Source organism: Uranotaenia lowii, chromosome 3 (genome assembly GCF_029784155.1).
Source record: "Uranotaenia lowii strain MFRU-FL chromosome 3, ASM2978415v1, whole genome shotgun sequence".
Classification (NCBI taxonomy): domain Eukaryota; kingdom Metazoa; phylum Arthropoda; class Insecta; order Diptera; family Culicidae; genus Uranotaenia; species Uranotaenia lowii.
This window is the reverse complement of record NC_073693.1, coordinates 122,956,972-122,982,100: the sequence shown is the minus strand read 5'-3', so window position 1 is coordinate 122,982,100 and position 25,129 is coordinate 122,956,972. Positions and strand designations below refer to the sequence as shown.

The 25,129-nt window shown below is 41.9% G+C and overlaps 1 protein-coding gene across 3 annotated transcripts in view; it reads left to right on the top strand.

Annotated features, from left to right (window-relative positions):
- Positions 1–25,129, top strand: part of LOC129751364 (myotubularin-related protein 8) — a 125,890-nt gene that overhangs the window by 18,301 nt on the left and 82,460 nt on the right. The window contains exon 1 of one of the 3 annotated variants that reach the window (XM_055746821.1): positions 2,022–2,760. The exons of 1 other annotated variant lie outside the window; for it this stretch is intronic. In XM_055746821.1, coding sequence (XP_055602796.1) covers positions 2,551–2,760 — 210 coding nt within the window. In that variant the 5' untranslated portion in view covers positions 2,022–2,550. Of the gene's footprint in view, positions 1–2,021; positions 2,761–25,129 lie in introns of those variants that run through there. One more of the 3 variants, XM_055746820.1, reaches the window with a different exon arrangement.

Genomic DNA, 25,129 nt, shown 5'->3' with positions numbered 1-25,129 from the left:
TGTGACGTCACGAAAATTTTCCTGTTTTTCAGTTCATGATTTCTTTAAACGTCACATATTGTCAAAAATTGAGGATAAACAAAGTATCATAAACATGAAATCCTCATTGATTATTTGTGAATTATAAAGCAGATAGTTATTAGTGATTTGAAAAAAAAATCATTCTCTTCTTACCAAAATTTTCGGTCAAAATTGATGTCTCCATCTCGTCAATACTTTGGCCAACTCAACAGTGTGTAATCCTGGTCACCCGGAAGCGTTTTATAATCAAATTTGCAATAGGTTTCGTCGTCGGTGAAAATACACACCGATTTTGCAGTTAATCATACAATTTACAAGCTCTTGGTTCGACGGAAGTAGCTTGTTTTTGACTCGGCTACCGCTTCTTATGCTTCTTATATGTCTTAAAACCTAATTTTATCTTGGCCCGATGGGCCGTGCTGAGAGGAAATCCACGTTTTTGGTCATATCATGAACTGAAGCAGTTTTTTTACTGGCGTAAGCACGCATAACTTTCCGGTCCAAAGTTTTGTCCACCGGACCTGGTTTCCAGCCAGATTTTTTTTGTCCATGAAGCTTCTTTGCTCTCCATACTCCCGAATCGAATTTCAGACCGCTCCAATGCTTCTCATTTTTACGAAAATTATGAAAAGTGGAGCTCACTATACGCAGAGTTTTTAAGTTAAGCTGTAAACAACAACATCCAGCAGAATATAGCTGTTTAAACGTCATCCGGAATGAGCAAGGTTGTATTAAAATCGTGCCTAGACTTAAAAGTACACCCAAATTTGATTTCTTATGAATATAATTTCATAAATCATAAACATACTGAACATACTGTTAGAGCAAGTTCACTGGTGTTGGGAAAAAAGTGGTAGAAATAACGCCACTTTTAGCACATTTTGAAAATTTTGCCATGCAAAACCATTTTCGAGATCTGTGGCCTTCAAATTTTTTTACAACACGTGTTGTATTTTCGCATGCTGTGAAGCAAAAATTTCAATATTTCTATCACATACGGCTGAAATAGAAACAGTGCTGTAAAAAAATACAACGCCCAAAGATCTTGAAAACATTTTTGCATGGTAAAATTTTCAAAATATCAAAATTTCTATCACTTTTTCCCAACACCAGTGAACTTGCTCTTAGAAAATACAAATTGATACAACGTTAAAATAAAACAGCTACTTTCGATTTTTCCAAAACTATAAATTTGGTAAAAATCGGTTGAGAAACATGAGAGATATATCGGTTTTAGTCAGGATTATCAAATTGATTCTCCTAGAATTCTAAAGAGTAGAAAAATCTGGGATTGATTATGGTTAAATAAAGTTTCAAGAATTTTATGGAAGAAATTATTTTCATGTAAGTGTGTCTTCAGTTCCTTTGCGATCCTATATGCAGCCTAATTTACCCAAAATGCAGATTTTTCATCTTCAACAATCCCTGTAAAACACACAGAAGACTAATTCCGAGAAAAAAAATCTAACATCCAATTTTACTGGAACCACTTCCGGTAATCCTCTTAAAACGTCTTCGGATCGTGGCGGGAAAACATGCGCTTTCCCAACACCACTACACTGACGTCACCGTTGTTCTTCGAGGGGACAGTCACATGAGGTTTTTCTCGCATTATGCTGAAATAATGGTACATAAAATCACAATGCACAATCCATCCCCCATTGAGATGCGAGAGAATATGATTTCCCCAGTTTTAGGAGAGAGCTTCCCGAGCTTTCGTTGCATCCCAATCCCATCATATTTTCCAACTCAGAAAAAGCTTTTTCTCGGTTTTCGCTCTCTGAGCTCCCGAAACGCGTTGTTGTGAATCTCACTCGTTCATTCCTCCTATGTAAAAACACTGACTAGATGATGTCGTCCTTCCCAATGATGTTGGTTGGTACACAACGTGAGTCTTCTAAGGATCGAGAAAAACCGCGGGACTCCAGCTGAGAAAGAAAAACACGAAACTAAACGACGGACGCGAAGCGGTTCTTTACTGACAGCAGGCGGCATCGGCAGTCGCAGTTCAGTTTCAGCTTTCCATTCGTTGCAGATACAAGTTTAAAATCGTTGGTCTCGTCGTCCATTCGCGTGCCCTGTGGGACATTTTGTGGGTCCTGCCGCAGTTTTTAGTGGCTGTTTTCCAGAGAAGATTCGCTCTTCGGTGCGAAGTCAGTGGATAGTGTCAGTGGGTGGTTGTTTGGGGGTTGGATTCCCTTTTTTTTTCTATCAGAACGGAAGTTCCAATCGGGGGTTGTTTTTCTTCAGTGGTAGGCTTGTTTACTTTCCTGAATCGATTAATCCAATGAATAAAGTAAATATAGCAGGCTTGGTTGGCCTTGTGTGGTTATGGTGATAATATGCTCGGTGAGCGATGTGTAACCTCTGCCAGTAGCTAAAAGAGCTTACTGATAAATTAGTGTATCATCTGTCTCCTTTTCCCCTGGGCAAAAGAAAAATATATTAATCCAGAAGCAAGGAAAAGTTAAAAAGTTGAACGAACGACGGACGACGTTAATTCTCTCCGAAAGGAAGCACAGAAGAGTCATGGCCGAACCAATATCACCGTCGGCTTCGTCGTTCAAGCAGAATTTCGATCTCGTGACACCGGAGTTCGAAGAAGATCCCAAGGTGCTGTGGGGTGTCACCATTCCCCCCTTCGTATCGGATAAGGTCGTGTCCTGGGTGGAGGAAAACTTTCCCAGCCCCCCGGCGCCACAACAAATCGAATTCAGAGGATTTCTGGTGCTGAAAAAGGTAAATTGGGATGTCTTCCCGCCCCTTACTGGTGATGAAACCAATTTTCGGGGCCAAGTGATTAATATTTATGGTTTTCCCACAGTCTTCTTCGAAAAACAGTCACAGACACACAGTTTAAAGGGGGTAAACAGTGTAAAACCGCGGCATACGGTTGGATTAAGAATTGAGGAATTTTGGAATTTCAATGACTATGATTTGTAAATATTAATTATTTTCTTAAGAATTTCTCAGCTTTAATTGAAGAAATAAATTAGTATTTTTTTTTCTAACAGTGCAAATGAAGATGAGAAGTTCGAGGTTAACCATTCTTTACTGATAGACAGAGCTAATAAAACACGTGTGGTTTGTAGGAAGTCTTATAGTGTTTTCGTTTATAAGCAGTGGCAACCTAGTTATCCACGAGTTTTGCCCTAACTGCTGTTTTTGTGTTCGTTTATTAATTCAGAAGTCCACTAGAATTGCCCGAGGTTTGAACCTCAAGCAGGCGGTTGCAACCCGTAGAAGTTGTCAGTGTTGGGGGCAAGCATAAGGTTGACTATAGCAACCATATATTTGCATCGTCCTGGGTGACGATTCTGTTTGTTTATTCAGAGAAAGTTTTGCCCCGCGCCAGTGGAGAAAAACGAAAACGGCATTACAATGGGATGAAAATTTATTTGGTTGCTAACTATCACTAATAACAACGGGTTACTTAGTTCAATACTCCTCCTTAACCGGTTGTTTCTTGATCCCCATCGCTTCACGGTTTCTCTCTAGCTTCACACGTTGCAGGGGTTTCGTAAGACCATCAGCTACTTGCTCTTCTGTGCAAATGTAATCCAGATCAACGATTTTCCTTTCCAGCGCCTCATGAATGTAGTGGTGGCGAATATCGATGTGCTTCGTGCGTGCCGTATATCCACCGTTTCTGGCGATACAGATTGTGCTTTGATTATCACAAAACAGACGAACGGGTTCTGATTTGCCAAATTGCGATAACAATCCTCTCCACCACGACGCCTCTTGCACTGCAGCGGAGACAGCCATATACTCCGCTTCACATGTCGAAAGTGCCACGGTGGGTTGCCTCTTGCAGGCCCAGGATACTGCTCCGCCTTGGAAAAGGAATACGTATCCACTCGTTGATCTGCGATCGTCCATATCCGCTGCCCAGTCCGCATCGGAAAATCCAACCAACTTCGACGCGCCGTTCTTCGTATACTCGAGTCTCATCGAAGATGTTCCACGTAGGTACCGCAGAACGTGTTTCACAGCTTCCCAGTGAGCGCTGCATGGATTTTGGTTGAAGCGACTCAACATATTGACCGCAAAAAGGATGTCGGGTCGGGTGCATTGCGCCAAATACATTAAGCAGCCAACCGCCTCTTGGTATGGAACCTTTTCCATACGCTCGCCATCACGTCCATCGCTCGACATCTGCTTGGTAAGCTTGATACCAGGATTCAACGGGGTAGCTACCGGCTTGGCATTCTGGATCTGGAACCTTTCCTGAACGGTCTTGATGTATGCCTCTTGGTCCAACGCAATGGTGTCCTCCAGTCGGGTGACTCGGATGCCCAAGCAGTTCCGCACTGGTCCCAAATCCTTCATTCGGAACGTACTGCTTAGCTTCATTTTGATGTCATCTTTTTCGGTCTTGTCGCTTGCGAAAATCATGACATCGTCAACATAAATGGCAACGAACAGCATTTTGCCACCTTTGCAGCGGTGGTACAAACACGGATCGTATTTCGATGGAACCAAGCCAAGCTTTTTCAAAGCTGCATCCAATTTCCGGTTCCATACGCGGCTCGATTGCTTGAGCCCGTACAGCACCTTTTTCAGGCGACATACTAGCGGCCGCTGTCCAGAGCGTCCAGGTTCTTCGAAGCATGGCGGTTGTTCCATGAAGATCTCTTCTTCCAAATCACCTTGTAGGAACGCGGTGATTGCATCCATCTGGTCGATGTGTAGATCGTGCTTGGATGCCAGGGCGAAAAGGTATCTCAAAGAACTGTGACGAACCACGGGTGAGTAGGTTTCGTCGTAGTCCACCCCCTTTCGCTGAGAAAATCCTTTGATGACCAGGCGAGCTTTGTAACGGTCAACGTTCCCTGCGGCGTCGTGCTTCGTCTTGTAGACCCATTTGCACCGGATGACCTTCCGCCCCTTCGGAAGTTCAGTCAAGGACCACGTGCCATTTTCGATGAGTGCGTTGTACTCCTTCTGCATCGCCTGTTTCCACTTGGCAGAATCGCCTCGACCCAGAGCCTCAGCATGCGTTGTCGGATCGTCACTGAGCATGACATCCGCGGCCTTCGGAGCGATTTTTGCTACAGCACCCAGCTGTTGCGGATTTCCACCTTCAGTAGACGGACCAGCGGTAGTGGACGACCGAGTAGTAGATGATGCCTGTGAAATATTGCGACGAGGTAGACCTTTACACGTAATCGAAAAATCATCATACTTGCCTGGAATCTTGTGCTCCCGACCGCTTCGCCTCAACACCTGTGCCCGAGGTGGTTGATAATTTTTGCGCGGGGGGAGCACAGTGATGGGGGTCACATCAACTATTGTAGCATCAGATAAATTACCGTTTTCGTCGCTTGATACCTCGGCAACACTTTCGCAATCGGTGAAAAATTCGTCATCTGTTTCCGGAACCTGATTGCTGCCTTCAGATGCTCGTCGATGTGGTGCTGGTTCAGTACGGGGGACCTCTTCGATTTCAAACTGGATCATGGTTGGTTTGCGGTCGCTCGGCGTATCGAGAACCACTTTGCCTTCATCGATGAAATCAACCGAAATGCTCTTGAATAGACGTTTGGCCTTCATGTCGTACATCCGGTAGCCTTTTGTTTCTTCGTCGAAACCGAGAAGCCGACATTCCCGAGATTTCGCATCCCACTTCGCTCGCTGTTGCTTCGGAACATGGACCATACCTACGGTCCCAAAAATTCGAACGTTGGAGAGATCAGGTTTCTTACCTGACCAGGCTTCTTCCGGGGTTACTTTGTGCCCATGCGTGGGGGAACGGTTAACCAGATAAACCGCCGTCTGCACTGCTTCCGCCCAGAAACGCTTTGCCATACCAGCCTCGAACAGCATGCACCTTGCACGCTCGACAATCGTTCGATTCTCTCGCTCAGCCATGCCGTTTTGCTCAGGTGTGTAATCATTTGACCTCTGGTGCCGAATGCCGTGTTCTCTCAGGTACGCTTGCATTGGTCCGTTGACGTACTCCTTGCCGTTGTCGCTGCGAAGAATCTTGAGCTTTCTTCCGGATTGTCGTTCCGCCAGAGCGTGGAAAATCTTGAATGCTCTCAGAACCTCTTCTGCTGACTTGCTTTGCAGGAAATACACCCACATCTTGCGAGTTTTGTCATCTACAAACACGATATAGTAGCGTGCCCGTGATAACGACTTCACCTCCATCGGCCCACAGATGTCAGTATGGACCAGCTCCAGGATGTCCGTCGCTCTTGTGCCTGGGTTTTTAAACGAATGGCGATGCTGTTTTCCCATCGGACATACCGTACAGTTGCCTTCAGTTTCCTTGGTGATCTTGACGCCGTTGACCAAACCGTTGCCAAGTTTCTTGACTCCATCAAGGTGTAGGTGGCCCATCCTTCGATGCCAGACATCCAAACTGCCAACTGACGAACAAGCTAGCACGCTTCCCGTACGTTGTTCCAGTTTGAAAATATCGCTGGAACGTTTTCCAGTCGCTAGTACTTCGCCGGCTTGATTCAGTACCTTGCAGCCTGATTTGTCGAAAATCATTCGGTGGCCTTTCTTGACGATTTGGTTGACGGAAAGCAAATTTACTGACAGTTCCGGTAGATACTGAACTTCTCTAACAAGAGTATCGTCACCATGGCAACGTGGACGCAAAACAACTGAACCTGTTGCTTTGATTTCCATGCTTTTTCCGTCTGCTGCCACCACCGTTCCGCTTGAGGGCTTGATGTTTTCCAGCAGCTCGCGTGTTTTCGTCATATGGACACTCGCTCCAGAGTCGAAAATCCATTCGTCGTTTTTCACAGCTTGATGCGTAGAGAAACCAGTGAAAAAAACGTTGTCCGATTTGGTGCTCCTACAATCCTTCGCTAAATGTCCGTACTTGTGGCATTTTCGACACTTTGGACCTTTGGGGGGAACCGATTTCGTCTGCTTGCTGCTACCGCTGCCTCGACCACCGCCATCGTATCGCTTTTTTGATGAAAGCGCTGCATCAACCGTCGGGATTTGGAGCTCTTGCAGCAACTTTGTCTTGATTGCGTCTCCAGTGATGGGGAGCCCGGAATTCTCCAGGGCCATTATCATGGGACGGTACTCCGACGGAAGCCCTGCCAGGAGCATGGAACCAATCCACTCCTCGGAAATTTGAAAACCGATGTTGTTCAGTTGATGACCAGCCGAAATGATGGTGTTCACGTAGTCGGCCATGGAATCGCAGGATGACAGATCGGTTTTTGCGAATCGTTGAAGAAGACCAACTTTTCTGTCCAGACCACGGTCCTCGAATGCGGATTCCAATTTCTCCCATACTTCTCGAGCAGTCCTGGCGTCCATGACGTGGACATAATTGATGGGATCGATCAGCAAAATCACCTTCGCTCGTGCCTTCCTATCCCTTGCACCTTCGTAGGTTCCATCCGGCTTGCGCTCCGGCTTGACCGTACTCCACAACTCTTCGAGTTCCAAAAGAGTTTGCACCGCAAACTTCCAGGTGCTCCAGTTCTCGCGACCTAGGAGTCGATCGATTCCGGGGATGCTTGAAGTGCTTGAGACGCTTGAAGACATTCTTGCTGAATTCCGAAAAAAAAAGTTGAAGAGGTTGTGTTTGAGACGACCGCAAAGTTAACGTAGAATTACGACAACCGGTTTTGTGTCAATATATTTTTGAAAAAAATCTAAGTATGCAGCTCAAAACAAATGTATGAATGTAGACGAAACTATACATATACTGTGTGTCCAATGTCAATGCTTTCATATTGAATTTGCAGCTCAAATAAAGCTGGTCAGTTTAATAAAAAATTATCTATAGCGGTCAACAAAACAGTTTGAAAAACTTAACAGTTGCATACCCAAAGGCGATATTAAGATACGGACAAACGGCGTCAATCAAAACTCAATACATTATCGCTGAGATGCATTGCGCCCGGTACTTATGCAACCAATGCGAAGAACATGCGAGCTTTGAATAATCAAACGCTTGCTAGTCAGCCAGTGCAGTGCTGGTAATAAACCTGTTGTTTATTTTTAATAAGGAATTTTGAATTTTCGCATAAATTTTTTTAGGCAATTTTTGTTTTTCATTGATTGGAGAAAAAAGTAAGCTGAAGAAAAACAAAATTTCAAACAATCGATTATTTCATGAATCGTTTCTTTATCCCAAAATCCAATAAATATTTTTCTAAATCAACACCTGACACAGCTTCCACGCTAGCTTACAGGATCAGTGTAAAAAAAGATGCACATTAAATGTACATTTCCCACGCGTGATCAATGCCTATTCGAAAGAGAGAAAAAATCATACAAATCATTAACGGTGTACTAAAAAAACGTACCCATTTTGCAAGTTTAACACCTGGCACCGCTGCCTTTCATGCATACGCTTGACTCAGTGCAAAAGAAAAACCTGTTTTCTGGAAGCTCCTCTCATGCGTTTCTCTCAAAGTGAAGTTGCCTATGGGAGTTATTAAGCAAACACTAGCGACACCATGTCCTCCATAGAAAAGTTTCGATTAGTTAGGGAGCTTTTGGAAAGCTTTTGAAAACGGCCATACATTTGTCCTAACTCCGAAACGTCAAAAAATTTACCTGGCAAGGCGGATTCCCATTCCCATATAGCAATCGCTAGCGCAAAGGTGCACTGAAATGCCATATCGGCTAAGTTCAATCTTCGATTAATAACAATCAAACGGCCCTTTTCAGGGCCAACACATACAGAAAGTTAAACTCTGACTTTCTATTTTTGGCCTATGGCAATGGGGTAAACGGGTAAAGTGTGTGGACTGAGCGTGAAATGCGTGTGAGTGAAGTATATGGTGTCTATGAGTTAGGGGTGAGTTAAATGTGTGCTTTGTATGAGGTAGATGTATGTTGTTTAAAAGTCAGAGAGAATATGGAAATATTATAAATGTGAACGTATCGATAAACTGCGAAAAAATGTGCGGTAGTGTATGAGTAATATGCGCAATCGGGGTGGATTGCTTACAACGCATGTTGTTTAGTATAATTTTTAATGTGTAGTTATAGTGCGCTGAATATCTTGTAATCAAGATGTCATGTCAAGTAATTGACATTTTAACCTGTCATGACATTCAACATAATGTCATGGCTGCATGTCGTGGCAACATATCTCCGCCACTTGTTCGGATCGCCTCTGCTGCTGGTCCTCCTACTCGAATGGATGCCACTGAGCTAAACTGCAAAACGATATCTGCGTTGGATTACCACTGGTGGGGTCCAAACGCAGATCGTAGCGCAGCAGAACTTTTCAGCTCGAGGGGCAAACAGAAACTGAAACCAGCTCGCAGGCGACCCCTTGTTTTTATACATTTTGTTGACAGGGACTCACCAAGGGGCGTGGCGTCCGAGTTTTTTTTAAATTTCGCCCAGCCAATCAACGATGAGCAGGGATAATATGTCTTTAAAAAAGGATGTCTTTGAGTTGGAAAGTTTTCGTGACGCGAGATCCGTTTGCGAATTTCAATTTGTCCCCCTATAGTGTTGCCGTAAGACGTAATTCTACGTCAAAATCTTCCTACCAAACGGTCAGGCCCATAACCTGATAGACAGAGCTAATAAAACACGTGTGGTTTGTAGGAAGTCTTACAATGGGATGAAAATTTATTTGGTTGCTAACTATCACTAATAACAACGGGTTACTTAGTTCAATATTTACAGGTCGTCGTTTGTTTTATTTATGATTTCTTGAACGTCGTCATCCAAAAATTTGTATGTATGGTATCGAATAGTGGTATTCGGCGGGCGACCGAATACCGAATATTGACCTTTCCAACTATTCGGCCAAATGAATAATCGGTCCAATATTCGGTCGAATATCCTGTTTAGATTTCCATAGAAATACAAAAGCGATAATTTCATTTTTCAATCTATTTCTTCCATCTTAATGCCCCTCATGTTTTAAGTCGATTATTTCCAATCATATGTCATCAAATCTTCTTTAACACTAAACATACCGACACTTTGTATATACCTATTCATACCGCGAGCGGTCAAATGACGGCAAACACCGTTTTCGCTAAAACTCCCTTGTTTCTCAACCGATTTCTACCAAATTTATAGTTTTGAAAAGCTTATAATTCGACTCAAATATGTTTCTCAGACAATTTTCAGCTACAATCAATAACTTTAAAGTTATTTACAGTACAAGAAAAATTTTATGAAAAAACATGCTTCAGGACAAAGGTTGTAAATCAGTTATTAAGTCAGTCCAAAAATCACGTCGATGAGAAGAAGTTTAGTGGAAACATTTCGGATTATTTTTTTGCGTTTTTTCAAGAGTTATCGGTCGTATTTAATTTTAAATAACGGTCGATTGGAATTATAAACTTATTCAGATTTGAATTCAAATCAAATCGCTCAGTCAGCTGAGTGACAGACGACGATTGGTGGAATCTAAAGTTCGGTGTTTTTCTCCCCCCGGTATTGGGTGACTTGCAAAAGTGCCGCTATAATACGCAATCCTCAATAAAAAAAAACATCGAACTGTAAGAATAGAGTAGTGCTATCTGGGTGATCCCCAGCGGGGATATCACCAATACGGTGGCCCAACGTAAACGGGCGAAAAGAGTGCGAGAGCAAATTCGACTTAAAGTTCGAAACACGCGCCTAGCTTTGAAGAGAGTGAATTACGCGCGGAGAAAAAAAGCTCCCCGCGCGATTGAGTGGTCCTGAGTATTTTGCCCTCACGTATGTAGGTATGTGCTTCTGGTTGGGCAATAGCATACTGAGTGTGCAATAGTGGTAGCCTAACCAAAGGCGCATTTGCTAAGAGTCGATCTCGAGAAGAAAAAAAAAATACCCCCTGAGAAGTGTGGTCTCCTGGTAGTGTTTCAACCTGAAAAAATCGTAAATTTTTGGGAAGGATCCATTTCCGGGGATTATCGAGGGTAGTCTCCACCCCCCTTCTTCCCCCCCTTCCCCAAGCGAGTTTCGTGTTTTTCTTACCAGTGAATAACAACAAAAAAAGAAAAAAGAAGAAAAAGTATAACGCGCTTGGCGCCATGACTGGCGCACCCCCCGGGGGTGGGGGTTCCACGAGTAATGTGGATTCGGCCCCCATCCCCCCTTTTATGCGTTCGTCAACGTTTGACGGCCGCAAAATCTACTTGAAAGTACAACGACCTGGTGAAAATCCACAACCCCTCCCGAACAACCCGTTCTGGTTTGCTTCGATCGTTGAAGGCAAGCTAGGCAAACCACTGCGAAAGGAAATTGAAATGTCGATAGATAGCCGTGGACTGAGTTATACACTCAGCACATACAATATACAGCTGGCCGAGGAGCTGAAGAGGATTAAACAGCTCGACACAAACACGATGATAGAGATAATTGACCACCCCAATTTAAATAGAAGATTAGGGATGGTTTACCAGCCCGAAACAATGGATGTTCCAGAAGAGGAGCTGCTTAAACAGTTAGCTAATCAAGGAGTTCTTGCCGTGAGAAAAATCACCAAATTTGTTGAGAAAAAACAAGTAAATACACCGTTGATTGTTTTAACTTTTGGAAGCACACGCTTGCCAAAAGAAGTCTTCTTTGGTTGGATGAATGTTTCAGTAAGAACGTATTACGAAAGCCCTATGATTTGCCGGAACTGCCTTGAATATAGGCATACTAAAAAAAGGTGCAGCCAACCAACACGTTGTACTCGATGTTCCCAAAATCATTCGAATATGGAAAACACATGCAAGGAAAAGTTCCGATGTCCTCATTGTCCAGAAGAGGAAAATGAGCACTCCGCGGCGGGGAGAAAATGCCCTCTATACCGCCATGAGGAAGCGGTCATCCGTTGTAAAACGGACGAGTCCATTTCCTGGGCAGAAGCCCGGAGAAGGATTGGTTCGCCAAATGCCAAACCTACATATGCATCGGTCACCGATGCGGATAGTGCTCGAAAAGATAAGATAATTGAAGCTCTTACAATAAACGTTAAAAGCTTAACTGGAAATTCTCATGCAAGAAAGAGAAAAATACTCCAAAATTGAAGAAGAATTTCAAAATTACAAGGAAAGAGTTAAGCAGTTTTTTAAAAACAACAATATCTCACCAACAGCCAGATCAGCACACCAATTATTCAATCCGGAATGACTACCCCCACATCGAGCCAAATAACCCCAGATCAACAGCAAGAATTCCACGCAGAGCTACAAAAACAATTACAAAATACTCGAAACAACAACAACAAGATCCGAAACTTGGTTTCCAAGTACCAAAAAGCGTTCCTAAAAAACCAACTATTCCACCAATGACTACTCGGCAAGCAACTAGAACACAGCAGCAATCCTCAAAAGTGAAAACAACCCCTGAAAACACCGGAAAAAGAGGAGCACAATCTCCCCTGGCTGATAAAACGAAGAAAAAAACAAGCAAACACGAAAACGAAGAAGAAGATGAACACAGTTCAGACGAATCTATGGATCACAACGAAGAAATGCAAAATGAAGAAGCCGAAACCTCAAACCCAGCTTCCAACAAGTTTTTTCGAAAATAAAATAGGAAAAACGAATATCAAAACGACCACACCTCAACCGATTCTACTACCTACCACTAAACCAACAATCAATCCTATCAGCCAGGAGGAACCACCACCCCATCTGAGGCTCAAGTGGCGTGAGTATCAGTCACTGGGTAATATGTGGAAGGGGATGGTAGCCATCCAGGACGCAATCCTCATACCTGTCGATGGTGAACCCCCTTTCACAGCCCAGATGGGTGCAACGCCGCCCCATAGCATTCTACCTTACGATGAGTTCTTTCCCAGATCATACCAAACTATGCTGAGTGAAACCGACAATCTACCTCCCTCTGAAACAACACCACAATGGGATGCCGGAGAAGGGACTAGCAGAGGACCCGTACCCAGAAACTTGAGGACGGCTACTACTACAGCTTGTTCTACACAAACTTCTAAATCAACACCTCGGTCTCATAGACCTCAGGATCAACCATTTCTCCTTCAATGGAACATTAGAGGTTTCTGGAGTAACGAGGCAGAGTTGACCAGGATGATCTGGGGTAAGTTACCATTATGTCTAATGCTTCAAGAAAGTCTTACGGATTCCTATAACTCAATTGTTAAAAAGAACTACCATATTTACAAAACAAGCTTCTCCCCAAACGCAAGGAAAGGTCACGCTGTTATGGGAATTCTCAAAGAAGTGCCACATGAAATAGTTGAAACCGATCCACAAATTCCTGCCGTTGTAGTTAGACTTTTTTCGCCACTAAAAATCACCCTTGTGTGTGTCTACAACCATTTTAAAAGCGGCTTTTATAAAAGGGCGGAAGAAGCATTAGAATCACTGATTCGGGAGATCACTCCCCCTTTTCTGGTGGGTGGCGATTTCAATGCCCGCCATTTCACATGGGACGACTCCACTAACAGAATGGGCGAAAGCGTTGCAACGTGGGCGGCGAACAACGAACTGATTCCGCTAAACGACGGATCGAAAACCAGATTCAGTCCTATCCAAAACCAATTTGACACGGCTATCGATTTAACGTTTTCATCGTCATCCACTGTAAACAGATTCAAATGGTCAACCCTCCCTGAGCCAGGAAATAGTGACCACATACCGATCCTAGTAGAGCTGGATGGTCCATGCCCTACAGTGCCTGCGGTGATAAAATGGAAGTTGAATGAAGCGAACTGGGAAACATATCAAGTGATAATAAGCGACGAACTTTTTGCCATTGTTCGACCGAATATTGAAAATGTTACATCTACTATTTTCCAAACAGCAAAAAGATGCATCCCTCGTACAAAAGGGAGAACAGCATCAAAGTTTGCTCCCTGGTGGACTGAGGAAATAAGCTCAAAAATCAAAGACAGAAAAGAAAAATGGAAAATCTTAAAAAAAACCAACCGGTCAGATGATTCATGGCCGATAAAAAACGAACAATTTCGTAAAGCAAGAAGGGAATCGAGAGACATCATCAAAGAAGAGAAGAAAATGGCATGGGAAATTTTTGCAACCTCGTTCAATGAATTTACTCCAGTTTCAAAACTATGGCAAAATTTCGGAATCATAACTGGTCGCAAATCCAGTAGAACTAGAAGAATGACAATAAGGGGAGAATACACTAGTGACCCACAGAAAATTGCGGACTATATTGCAGATGTATTTCAAGAAACATTCACCACCGATCACTATGCGCCATCTTTAACAAACCAATACTCACCACCTATTTCTATAGCCGCTAATGACATCATAGATCGAAATTTTTCGACAACAGAACTTAATATTGCGCTAAAAAAATGCACCGGAAAGTCATTCGGGCCGGATGAAATCTCATACTGTATGATTAAAAACATGCCCCCCGAAGCAAAAGCTATTATACTTGAAACTCTTAACACTTTATGGCAAAATGGAGAATATCCTGAAAAATGGAAAGTCAGTAAGGTGATCCCGATACCTAAGCACAGAGGAAACTCGGAAGGAGCAGACAACCTTCGACCGATTGCACTGACCTCTTGCTTGGGAAAAATTTACGAGCGACTTATCAACCGTAGACTTCAGCAACATCTCGAAGCCAACAATCTTCTTCACCCCAATCAACATGCCTTTCGAAGTGGAATGGGAACCACTAGCCACCTTAGTCAGCTGAAAGACATTCTTAACGAACATCGACATGAAAGAATGCATTCAGAAATTGTTTCATTAGACCTAGCCAAAGCGTTCGATAGAACATGGCGCTCCGGAATTCTTCGAGCAATGGAACGAGCAAAAGTTGGAAATCGCATTTACCAAGTAACAAAAAATTTCCTCACAAACCGCTCGTTTTACGTTGCGATCGGAGGAGCAGTCTCCTCAGCACGCCCTCAACTAACAGGAGTTCCGCAGGGATCAGTACTATCACCGACCCTATTCATACTAGTTATGAATGGAATATTCGAGACCATCCCTAGAAATATTTCGGTCCTCATTTATGCAGATGATATTCCCCTGGTTGTGGGTGGAAAATTTATAGCGGTATGCCGAAAGAAACTACAATACGGCATTGACTGCATTTTGAAATGGGCCCAAAAAAATGGATTTTCGATCAACGCACGAAAAAGTTCATTACTACATACATGCTGTGGAACAAAGGGGAAAAGACACCGATTTTTCCTCCAAAGAAAACTGACAGCTGATGGAGTTGAGATAGAACGCACTAGAACTGCAAGAATTCTAGGAGTTACACTGAACCAGAACGGAAATGCTAACACACACTTGAAAAATACTAAAAAAGAATGCGCACACCGAATCAGATTCTTAAAAATTTTAGCCAGCCTGGGGAATCGTGAAACTCTATTAAAAATAGGGTTCGCAACAGTGGTTTCTAAATTATTTTACGGATGTGAAATATTCGAACCGGAGGAAATTATTCAACTAGAAACAGTCTACAACAACATGCTCCGAACTGTTTCTGGAGCATTCTGCACATCACCCATTGAGGCACTATGTGTAGAAAATGGAGTACTTCCGTTCACTTCCCTTGCAGCAATTACATGGGCAAGAAAGGCAACCTGGATTGCGGAAAGGAGTAGAGTAAGCGAAAATTTCCTTCTGAACAGAGCGAATAGAATGCTGCATGAAATTACTTACCATCGACTACCACCAATACTCAAATTGTCATCAGAAACAACGAGGAACTGGTACGAGAAGCCACCAAATATCGACTGGACTATAAAACGTCATTTCAAATCCGGTGGAAATAGTAGACAAGCAGTTGCCTTGTTCACCTCACTGAAAAACAACAAGTACCTACATAAAGCAGAATGTTTCACTGATGGCTCCCTATCAGAAGGAAAAATAGGCATTGGAGTTTTTCACCCAGATATGGAAAACGTTTCGAGACAACTCCCAGAAAATTATTCAATTTTTTCCGCAGAGGCAACAGCCGTGCTTCTTGCTATGAATAACATCAACATACCAACCGCAATTTACACGGACTCAGCTAGTGTTCTTATGGCTTTGGAATGCGGAGTAAAGCATCCGATTATACAAAAAATCTATAAACATGTTAACTTAAAAAAAGTTACACTTATCTGGGTCCCAAGCCACGTAGGCATAACCGGGAATGAAGCAGCAGATCGTCTGGCAAACGCAGGGAGGGAAGCCGAAATGCTGGAAACTAGAACACCGAAAGCAGACACCCTAAAATGGGTGAAATCGATTATTTCGAGACAACATTCATCAAAATGGAGAATCAACACAACAATCAAATTGAGAGAAGTGAAATCAGATACCGACAAGTGGAAAGACGTAGAAAACAAAAAAGACCAACGTATCCTGACAAGGCTAAGAATTGGCCACACGAAAATTACGCACGATTACCTGTTGAAGAAGGAAGAACCTCCAGTGTGCAGTACCTGCAATGTGGTGTTTACAGTGAAACACATTCTAATAGAATGTATAAAATACAACACACAAAGAAGTGATTTACTACGAGAAACAACTTTACAATCAGTGCTACAAAATGAAAAAAACAAAGAAAAAAAAGTGCTAGAGTTTATAAGAAAAAGTGAACTCAGTGATTTAATCTGATATGTAAAATATGATACACGAAATGGGAGGGTGAAAACATCTGGTTAATCCCTCGATAAATAAAACATACAAAAAAAAAAAAAAAGGTATTAAGTGCTCGAAAAAAATTTCACTTAGTGCCTGAGAAAGCTGAAGTTAGAAGCTATATGTTGCACATATGGAAAAAAATTTTGAAAATTTTCTAAGATCAAGGCCACAAAAAATGTCAAAAAGTTGTGTTAAACCCGTACTTTTCAATCAATCAACCGCCAAAGCTGTTCCTGTTACAGTAGAAAATTTTGAAAAAGTGAATTGAAAAGTAGACGTAATTTGTCACATTTTGGCATCTTTAGATTTTTTAAATACTAAATACATAATTTTTGACGGCTTTTCAAAGGTAGTTGTTTTGCGAACTTTTAATGAATCTGGATTTTCTGAGACAATCCCTACACCCAAATTCAGCTTTGCACTGGATTTTGAGTACGTTAACGTACAGTTTAGGCAATAAAACTATATGCAAAAGAAAGCTTATTTCATACCGGTTCTAGTGATGTAACTGCATTGGCGGTGCACAGCTTTACAAAAATAAAATAAATATATTTCTGAAAGTAAAACTAGACAATTTGAGCTAATGCTTGTTTGTTTTTTCGTTTCTTTTCATCCGTCTTCGTGTGCAAAATAGCTTTGAGATATTACCACCCACTGCGCCCGTCTGCCAAGCAAGAATTTGTGCTGACTTCTCAAAATTCAGAAACACGTTCACTGTTTTATTTATCATATTTTTTCCAAGCATTGCACCGCCAATGCAGTTACACCACTAGAACCGGTATGAAATAAGCTTTCTTTTGCATATAGTTTTATTGCCTAAACCTTACGTTAACGTACTCAAAATCCAGTGCAAAGCTGAGCTTAGGTGTAGGAATTGTCTTAGAAAATCCAAATTGATAAAAAGTTCGAAGAACAGCTACCTTTGAAAAGTCGTCATAAATTATGTACTTCGTATTTCAAAAAATCTAAAGATGCCAAAATGTAACAAATTACGTCTACTTTTCAATTCACTTTTGCAAAATTTTCTACTGTAACAGGAACAGCTTTGACGGTTGATTGATTGAAAAGTACGGGTTTTACACAACTTTTTTACATTTTTTGTGACCATGATCTTAGAAAATTTTCAAAATTTTTTTTCATATGTGCAACATATAGCTTCTAACTTCAGCTTTCTCAGGCACTAAGTGAAATTTTTTTCGGGCACTTAATAACTGATTTACAACCTTTTTCCTGAAGCATGTTTTTTCATAAAATTTTTCTTGTACTGTAAATAACTTTAAAGTTATTGATTGTAGCTGAAAACTGTCTGAGAAACATATTTGAGTCGAATTATAAGCTTTTCAAAACTATAAATTTAGTAGAAATCGGTTGAAGAAGAATTTATTTATTTAATGAGGGGTTTAACCACGCAGGGTCATTCTCCCTCTGAATCAGAGACAATTACAATTCTTCAAATAGTTTACACTTTTTCAGAAAAATAATCACTTTCCTTTCTTTTTTCCTTACGTTTGCAAAAATGGATGAGATATCTCCTACGATTCCGTTTTGTCGACGTAACATTTCATATTTACTGCAGCTGGTGAATATGTGTTCAATAGTTAGTTCCATATTACATGCATCACAAACATTGGTACAATTTCGTTCTACAAGAGGTGTTTCTGTGTTAATCTGGTGTGGCCGATTCTACATCTCGTTAGAATGACTTGTTCCTGTCGATTTGGTTGATCTATCCACGGTTCTATGGTGTGTTTTACTTTCCGGAGTCCCCGTGGCGGTCTCTGTATCCAGATTCGTTGTTGGTTTGATGCTATTTCCTTTTTCACCCATCTTACAACGTCGGAGGCTGGAATTGGTATATTCCACAGTGGACATTTCCTACCATCATTAGCAGTAGCATCAGCTTGCTCATTGCCTCGTATTCCAGCATGACTAGGCACCCACATAAACGTAATTTGTTTATTCCATGACTCCTTCTCAACTATTTGTAGAAAAGCGTGTCTGTTGTTACCTTTATCAAGTGCTTGTAAACAACTTGCAGAATCAGAAATAATTAATGTTCTACCTTGAGATTTTGCAACGGCAACCACAAGGGCTGCTGCTTCTGCTGTGAAGATTGAACATTGAAATGGTAATTTCCGTGCTATCAAACAGTTTTTGCTAACAATCCCAATCCCAACCTCCTCGCCGACTAGTGAACCGTCAGTGAAAATCAAGCAGTGGTCTCGATATTTTTCGTTGATCGTTTTTGTAAAAATCGCTTGTGCTACCTCTTTGCTTTGGCCAGCTTTGAGTTGATTTTTGATGCTCCAATCGATCGAGGGCCCCTGAATGTTCCATGGCCTTTGCCCGACCCATAACATGGATGTGATCTGTGGTAGAACATGTCCAGTAAGATGTTGAAGTTTTTGATTTGCCATACGAAAGAGATCAAAGTTATGTGTTTCCGTAGTTTCGATCATAGGGGTTCTTCGTCGAAGTTGTTGGTAATTTGTGTTACGCATTTCTGGAAGGCTAGCGATACTTACAACATTGTTATTCGATGTATTTATTTTTTGTGTTAAGTTGCACGTTTTGCTGACAATGCAACTAATACTCGCATGTTGAAAATCCATTCTTCCGTTTTCTACTGCAATTGCCATTATTTCTGAGGTTCTGAAGGCTCCAGATGATACTCGAAGATATTCGTTGTAGCATGGTTCCAGAGAATTGAAATTTTCCATGCTGTAGAGTTCGATTCCATAGAACAGCTTAGACAGCACAACCGCTTCACCAATCTTTAAAAGTGTGGTTCTACAGGCAAATCGAGATATTGCTCTAAGTAGATTTAACCTGCTTTTAACGGCTTTCTTAGTCTCCTCCGAATGCGGCTTAAAGGTACCTCTACGATCTAAGTAAACGCCCAAAATTTTCAGTGTTCGGAAACGTGTTACAGTTTCGTTATTTAGTATAATTTGTGTTTGGTGATCACGATGATAATGACGTTTCCGTTTACAATAATGCATAGCTTTAGTTTTGGTGGTTGATATTGTTAATCCGACTCCTTTGGCCCATCCATTTACAGTTTGTAGATCATTTTGTAACTTTTGTCGTAGAACATTTGTCTTTGATCCTTTGCGCGCGAGTATGAGGTCATCAGCATATCCCATCAAGAACGTACCAGGAAGCGGTAGAGTGGATGTTTGGTTCATGATGAGAACAAAAAACGTTACTGACACAACGGAACCTTGTGGGACACCATTCTCTAAGGCTCTTGCTTCCGAGTGATGTCCGCCTATCGAAACACAGAATGATCTTTCAGATAGGAAAGAACGAGCAAACTGGAATACGCGATGTCCAAGTTTTGCTTCATGAATAGCGTCTAAAATTTTGGATCGCCAGACTTGGTCGTATGCTTTCGTAATGTCCAGAGATAAAATTTCACAATGTGTGTTCTCTTGCTCAACCTCCCTTAGAAAATTTCGTAAATACAGGAAATAAGTATTCGTTCCTCGTCCTGCGCGGAATCCATGGTGCTCTTGATAAAGCGTGGACGATGTTTCAAGATACGTAATAATTCTATGATCATACGCTCGTACACTTTACTTAAACAGCACAACAAGGAAATGGGCCTAAAACCAGAGACACCAATCTGATCTACATTTGGCTTTGGTACAGGAATAACAATCGCAGTTTTCCATGATTTAGGGAAGATACCTGTCCGCCAAAGGCTATTTAAACTTTCGAGGAGGATAACTTTAACTGACAACGGTAGATGTTTAATCATTTGATAACTCACTTGGTCGAGACCAACTGAATTACCGGAGCAACGATTGATGGCTCTCTGAAGATCGACGAATGTGAAATCCCGATCAATACAAGGATTATAACGATTCACTTCATTATTGTTAGCGTTGTTGCGATTGGGATCAGGAGTAGTTGATTTGGATGAATTAGCAAAATACTGTGCAAAATCTTCAGCAATGTCAAGCGGGTCCTCCTTAAACTGTCCTTCAGAGTTAATTCGCAGAGTTCTACACGTTTTTTTCCCGGAGATTCTGTTAAAATTTTGCCACATACAGGAGACCGGTGTTTGTGGATTGAAACTCGATGCTAATTGTTCCCATGAGTCAGCCTTGGCTTGCTTGATGATTCTTCTTGTCTGGTTCCGAATTTTTCTAAAGTTTGCCATTGCCGCCATTTTCGTTAGGCCATTTCCGCTTATTTTCCTTGCTTTGCGAAGGGCTTTTCTTCGCGCACGCACAGCTTCCTCAACTTCTGAGTTCCACCAGACAACATTCTTCGAACCGCAACGTAGACTGGATCGTGGAATAGTAACAACCGCAGCATCAAAAATATGATCTGTGAGTTGTTCAACAGTAAACGCGCTTGGAGAAGATATTTTGCTTTCTAAAAGTTCTTCAAAACGAAACCAATCAGCATCTTTATATCGCCAAATTTGTCGTGTTGATAGTTTGGGTAGCGGAGTATCTAGGAATGTTGAAATCGGAAGATGGTCGCTGTTGATGGGATCGGGGTCAACTTTCCATGATAATCGGCTTGCCAGGCTGTTTGAAGCTAGCGTAAGATCGATGGCAGATGCGAGGCAGCTATGATCACATATACGTGTTGGAGAACCATCGTTTAGTAGATTGAGTTGCTCGTCGATGATCCAGTTTAGAACGATGCGGCCTTTTTGATTGGTCTTCATAGGATCCCAAGCTGCATGTCGAGCATTAAAATCGCCAGCTATTAGGTATGGAGGCTCTAACCCTGCCAGAAGGGATGAAAGCCCAGCGGAGAGTTCGTCGTGTTTAAAAGCATGCTCGACATAAACGTTAACGATTGTTACTTTTATCGGTGATGTGATGCGGATTCCAATACTTTTGATGTCAGAGCGAAGGGATACTTGTTGATGCGGGATGCAGTTCAGCACACCAATTGTTACTATTCCGTTGCTTCGAGCTCGTTGATTGTCAGATGTATACCATGTGTACATGTTCCAAAGTGCACCATTAAATCGATTTGTCATAGCTTCCTGAATGGCGATGACAATTGGTGGATTCGAGGCCAATTTGGTAAGCAGCTCAGAATGTTGTCTCCAAAAACCTCGCGTGTTCCACTGAAACAGGAGGAGGCGATAATTGTTTATAGTGGGTTGGATCGGATTTACGTCACCTGGTGAACCCGGCAATGAACCGGGTTCATGGCTTGTAGAATGCGCATTTTCGTAGGTGGAGTTCTGCCGAGTTGAAGATTGCGAAGAATGTGGTGGACCAGCAACGGTTGTAGGGTAGTCTTGGGAATCCGGTTGTACGTCGGTGTCAGCTCTCGATGCTAGGCAGGAATTCAGCGTCACCTGAAGCTGTTGTCTGCCAGAGACGGATGCTGATGAACCCGGTAATGGACCGGGTTCAAAGTTTGAAGAAAGCGTGTTGTTCAAATTATAAACCGAAGAAAGTCCGATAACGTTGCCTTGGTTGTCAATGTGTGGGGTGCTTGTTGAATCATTGTTGTCCATCATCATCGTCAGAAAACATGTTCACATCAGGATTCTCTTCCTGCTGCGAACGCTGAGAGTTTTGGTTCATCCGTTTCGGTCCGTTCTTTGAGTTGGATGGCGATATGTCGTTTTGGGAAAGATTTAGGTTCCGTTTCCTGCTCACACTCCGTGTATTGTGAGCAATATTTCTCCACTCAACCGATGTTTTTGTTCCTGCCGATGAATTCTGTGTAACTTTTCTATTTTTTGCTTGCTCAAGTTGTTGGCTGCTCGGTGCATCCATTGAATCTTTACGAGACACGCGTGATTTCGGATTTTGCGACGGTAGCCTAGGGATTTGTTCATCTTTTTGTCTCATTTCTCTTAGCTCCTGTCGTAGTTTGGCAAGCTCGTCTCGTAGCAAGGAAATGATTTTGTCTTTTTCGTCGGGACCATCATTGACTTGCGTGATGCGTTGTTGAACTTGGCTTGAGTATGTTGGCTTGTTCCAGGTTTGGTTTATTTCGGCTCGAGCTTCCTGAAACGTGATTCGTTTGTTGACCTTCAGGCGGATCACTGCTTTTTCCTTCTGGAAGGAGGGACAGTCACGACTCGTCGGAGAGTGACCTTCCTGATTGCAATGTTTGCAATACTTTTTGTTGCTGCAGATTTGTCCTTCGGTAGTCGGGTGATCTCGAAAGCAAACAGGGCAAGTCGTGCTGTCACATCTCTTATGAGTATGCCCATAAGATCCACAGCCTCGACAGATCATTGGAGACGGATAATAAGGGCGAACTGGGACGCGTAGCAGACCAAAACGAACGTATTCTGGTAAAACCGTGGAGCAGAGAGTCAAAACAAGTAGTGGTGTGTTTTTAAGATTCTGCTTTTCGTCGCGTTTCATAATTCTGCGCACAGCTGTTACACCGTCTGATTTGATTTCATTCAGAATGTCTTCCTCCTTAAAATCGATACAGTCAGGTTGGTAAACAACACCCTGGACAAAATTCAATGTGGGATGTAGCACGACTTCAATCTCGGTTTTATCCAGTAGAGTGGTCATTGTCAATAGTTTTTCAGCGACTTCTGGTGAAGATGTCCTCAAAATGTACTGCGCACCTTGACTCTCTTTGATTGCTTCTACATGCTTCAAGTTAGAAGATCCAACCACTCGTTCGACAGAATTTCCTATGAGGAAGGGATTCTGGGGTAGCGGGGGTCGTTTATCAACACCATCGACACTTTTCATACGCAACTGAAGAAATCGTGTTATACCATCGTATGTTTTGTTTCGCATGAACAGAGGGAGCCTACTTCGGTTTGGATCAGGGGGGTCCTCGGTAGGACCCGGGTCGCCTCCCGCCATAGCGGCGTTTGTTTTGCTACAGTTTCGTAATAGCAACCAGCCGGTGTTTTTGTAAACAATACTTCGAGTTGAGTGGAGAGAAGTGAGAAGTGATGATCAGAAATTAGGCCTTAGAGATTCACCCCGATGAGATGAGATAAATTTATCTATCTGTCAAACACACGTGCAAAATAATGCGATTCGGCAATTCTTTTCTTACGAAATTACTCGCGAAACCGGGTTCGGAATATGTAATTCTAACTCGCCAGTGAAGTTTAACTAACCACTAAGCGATGGTAAATAGAATTACGATTTATATGCGACTTTGCAAGAAAACCCGAATATAATTCTTCTTAGCTTGTTAGAGGCTGCGATACCGAGTGAGAACTCGATAAGAACTGAAATCGGTTGAGAAACAAGGAAGTTTTAGCGAAAACGGTGTTTGCCGTCATTTGACCGCTCGCGGTATGAATAGGTATACCACATACGTTATTCGAAAACCGTAACACTTAAAAAAAATTAAAAAACGCCAAAATACTTGCATTTCAAAAACAAAAATAGTCCTGTCGTTAAATTTGCGAAAAACCAATTATATAAGGCGTAATCATCGTTTAAAGTTCAAAAACCGTCATTTGACCGCTTCCGGTACGTTTAGTGGTACACGTCGGTTTTAACGAAAAAGGACAGGCTTACGTAAGATTCTACCAATTTAGGATCGAAAACCTCATTTTTAAACAGTTTTTTTAAGAGTTATGGAATTATGAGTGTTGTTTTTGAATAAGAGTATACACAATTTAAATATTGAGTCATCAAATAGGAAAATAAAGCCAGCATACACGAATGATTGGTTTAACTTTTAAACCACAAGTATCGTGACTGTTGTTAAAAGTCAACTTCAATCCACTATTTGAGCGCAGAGCGTAAAAAAGTCACCGCCATCAGTCAAAAAACTGGGACTATGAAAAAATTAAAGCAGTCGCATTCAAAACAGACGCCTTCAAATGATGGATTAATCACCGTAATTTATGTTTGTTACTTTAATTTATCGACCTTATCGGTGAAAAGTGATGTCCTTTTTAGTAGGGACATCTAAAGATTATGAAACTTTTATAGATGGATAGATAGATGGATCTATAATGCATACTTTACTATGAGGGTTCCTTTTTCACGGCCCTATGCACCGGAGGATCGGCGCGGGATCATTAAGTAAGTAAGTAAGTTCCTTTTTCAAATCAAGGCTATTTTTGCTTACATTTTCTGTTTCCTGAAGATTGACTTTCGAAATAACTCAAAATTTTGAATTCCAGATCGAATCAAAACAGAGAATAAACTTTGTGGGACATATTGAAGGGCTTTTCAGAGAAAACGGTCGCAATCATTTATATTTTTAGACATTCATCGTGTCAATCGTTAAGAAAGACTGAGTAATTCGCTGATTCACAGATCGTCAGCCTCCTCAAGTACTAGACATAATTTTTTCTTTTTTTTTCTTCTTGTTTATCTCCGCGAAATACGGACGAGACTTTTCAACGAAAATTTCTGGTTGGAATCCTGCAAGGTGACCGCAAGAGTTCGTTTTGCTGTCCGTTACGAAGTTTTTCTAAATATCTCCCCACGAGCAGTCCAAATATATTGCGCACAATTTGACCACCGTATTTTGTTTATTTTACCGGGGGGCAGTATTTCTACTTTGTAGAAATTAAGTCAGGACTATTTATACCTAAGTCAGCAAAACAACCAGTCAGAAAAATTTGACTTTTTTATCGCTTC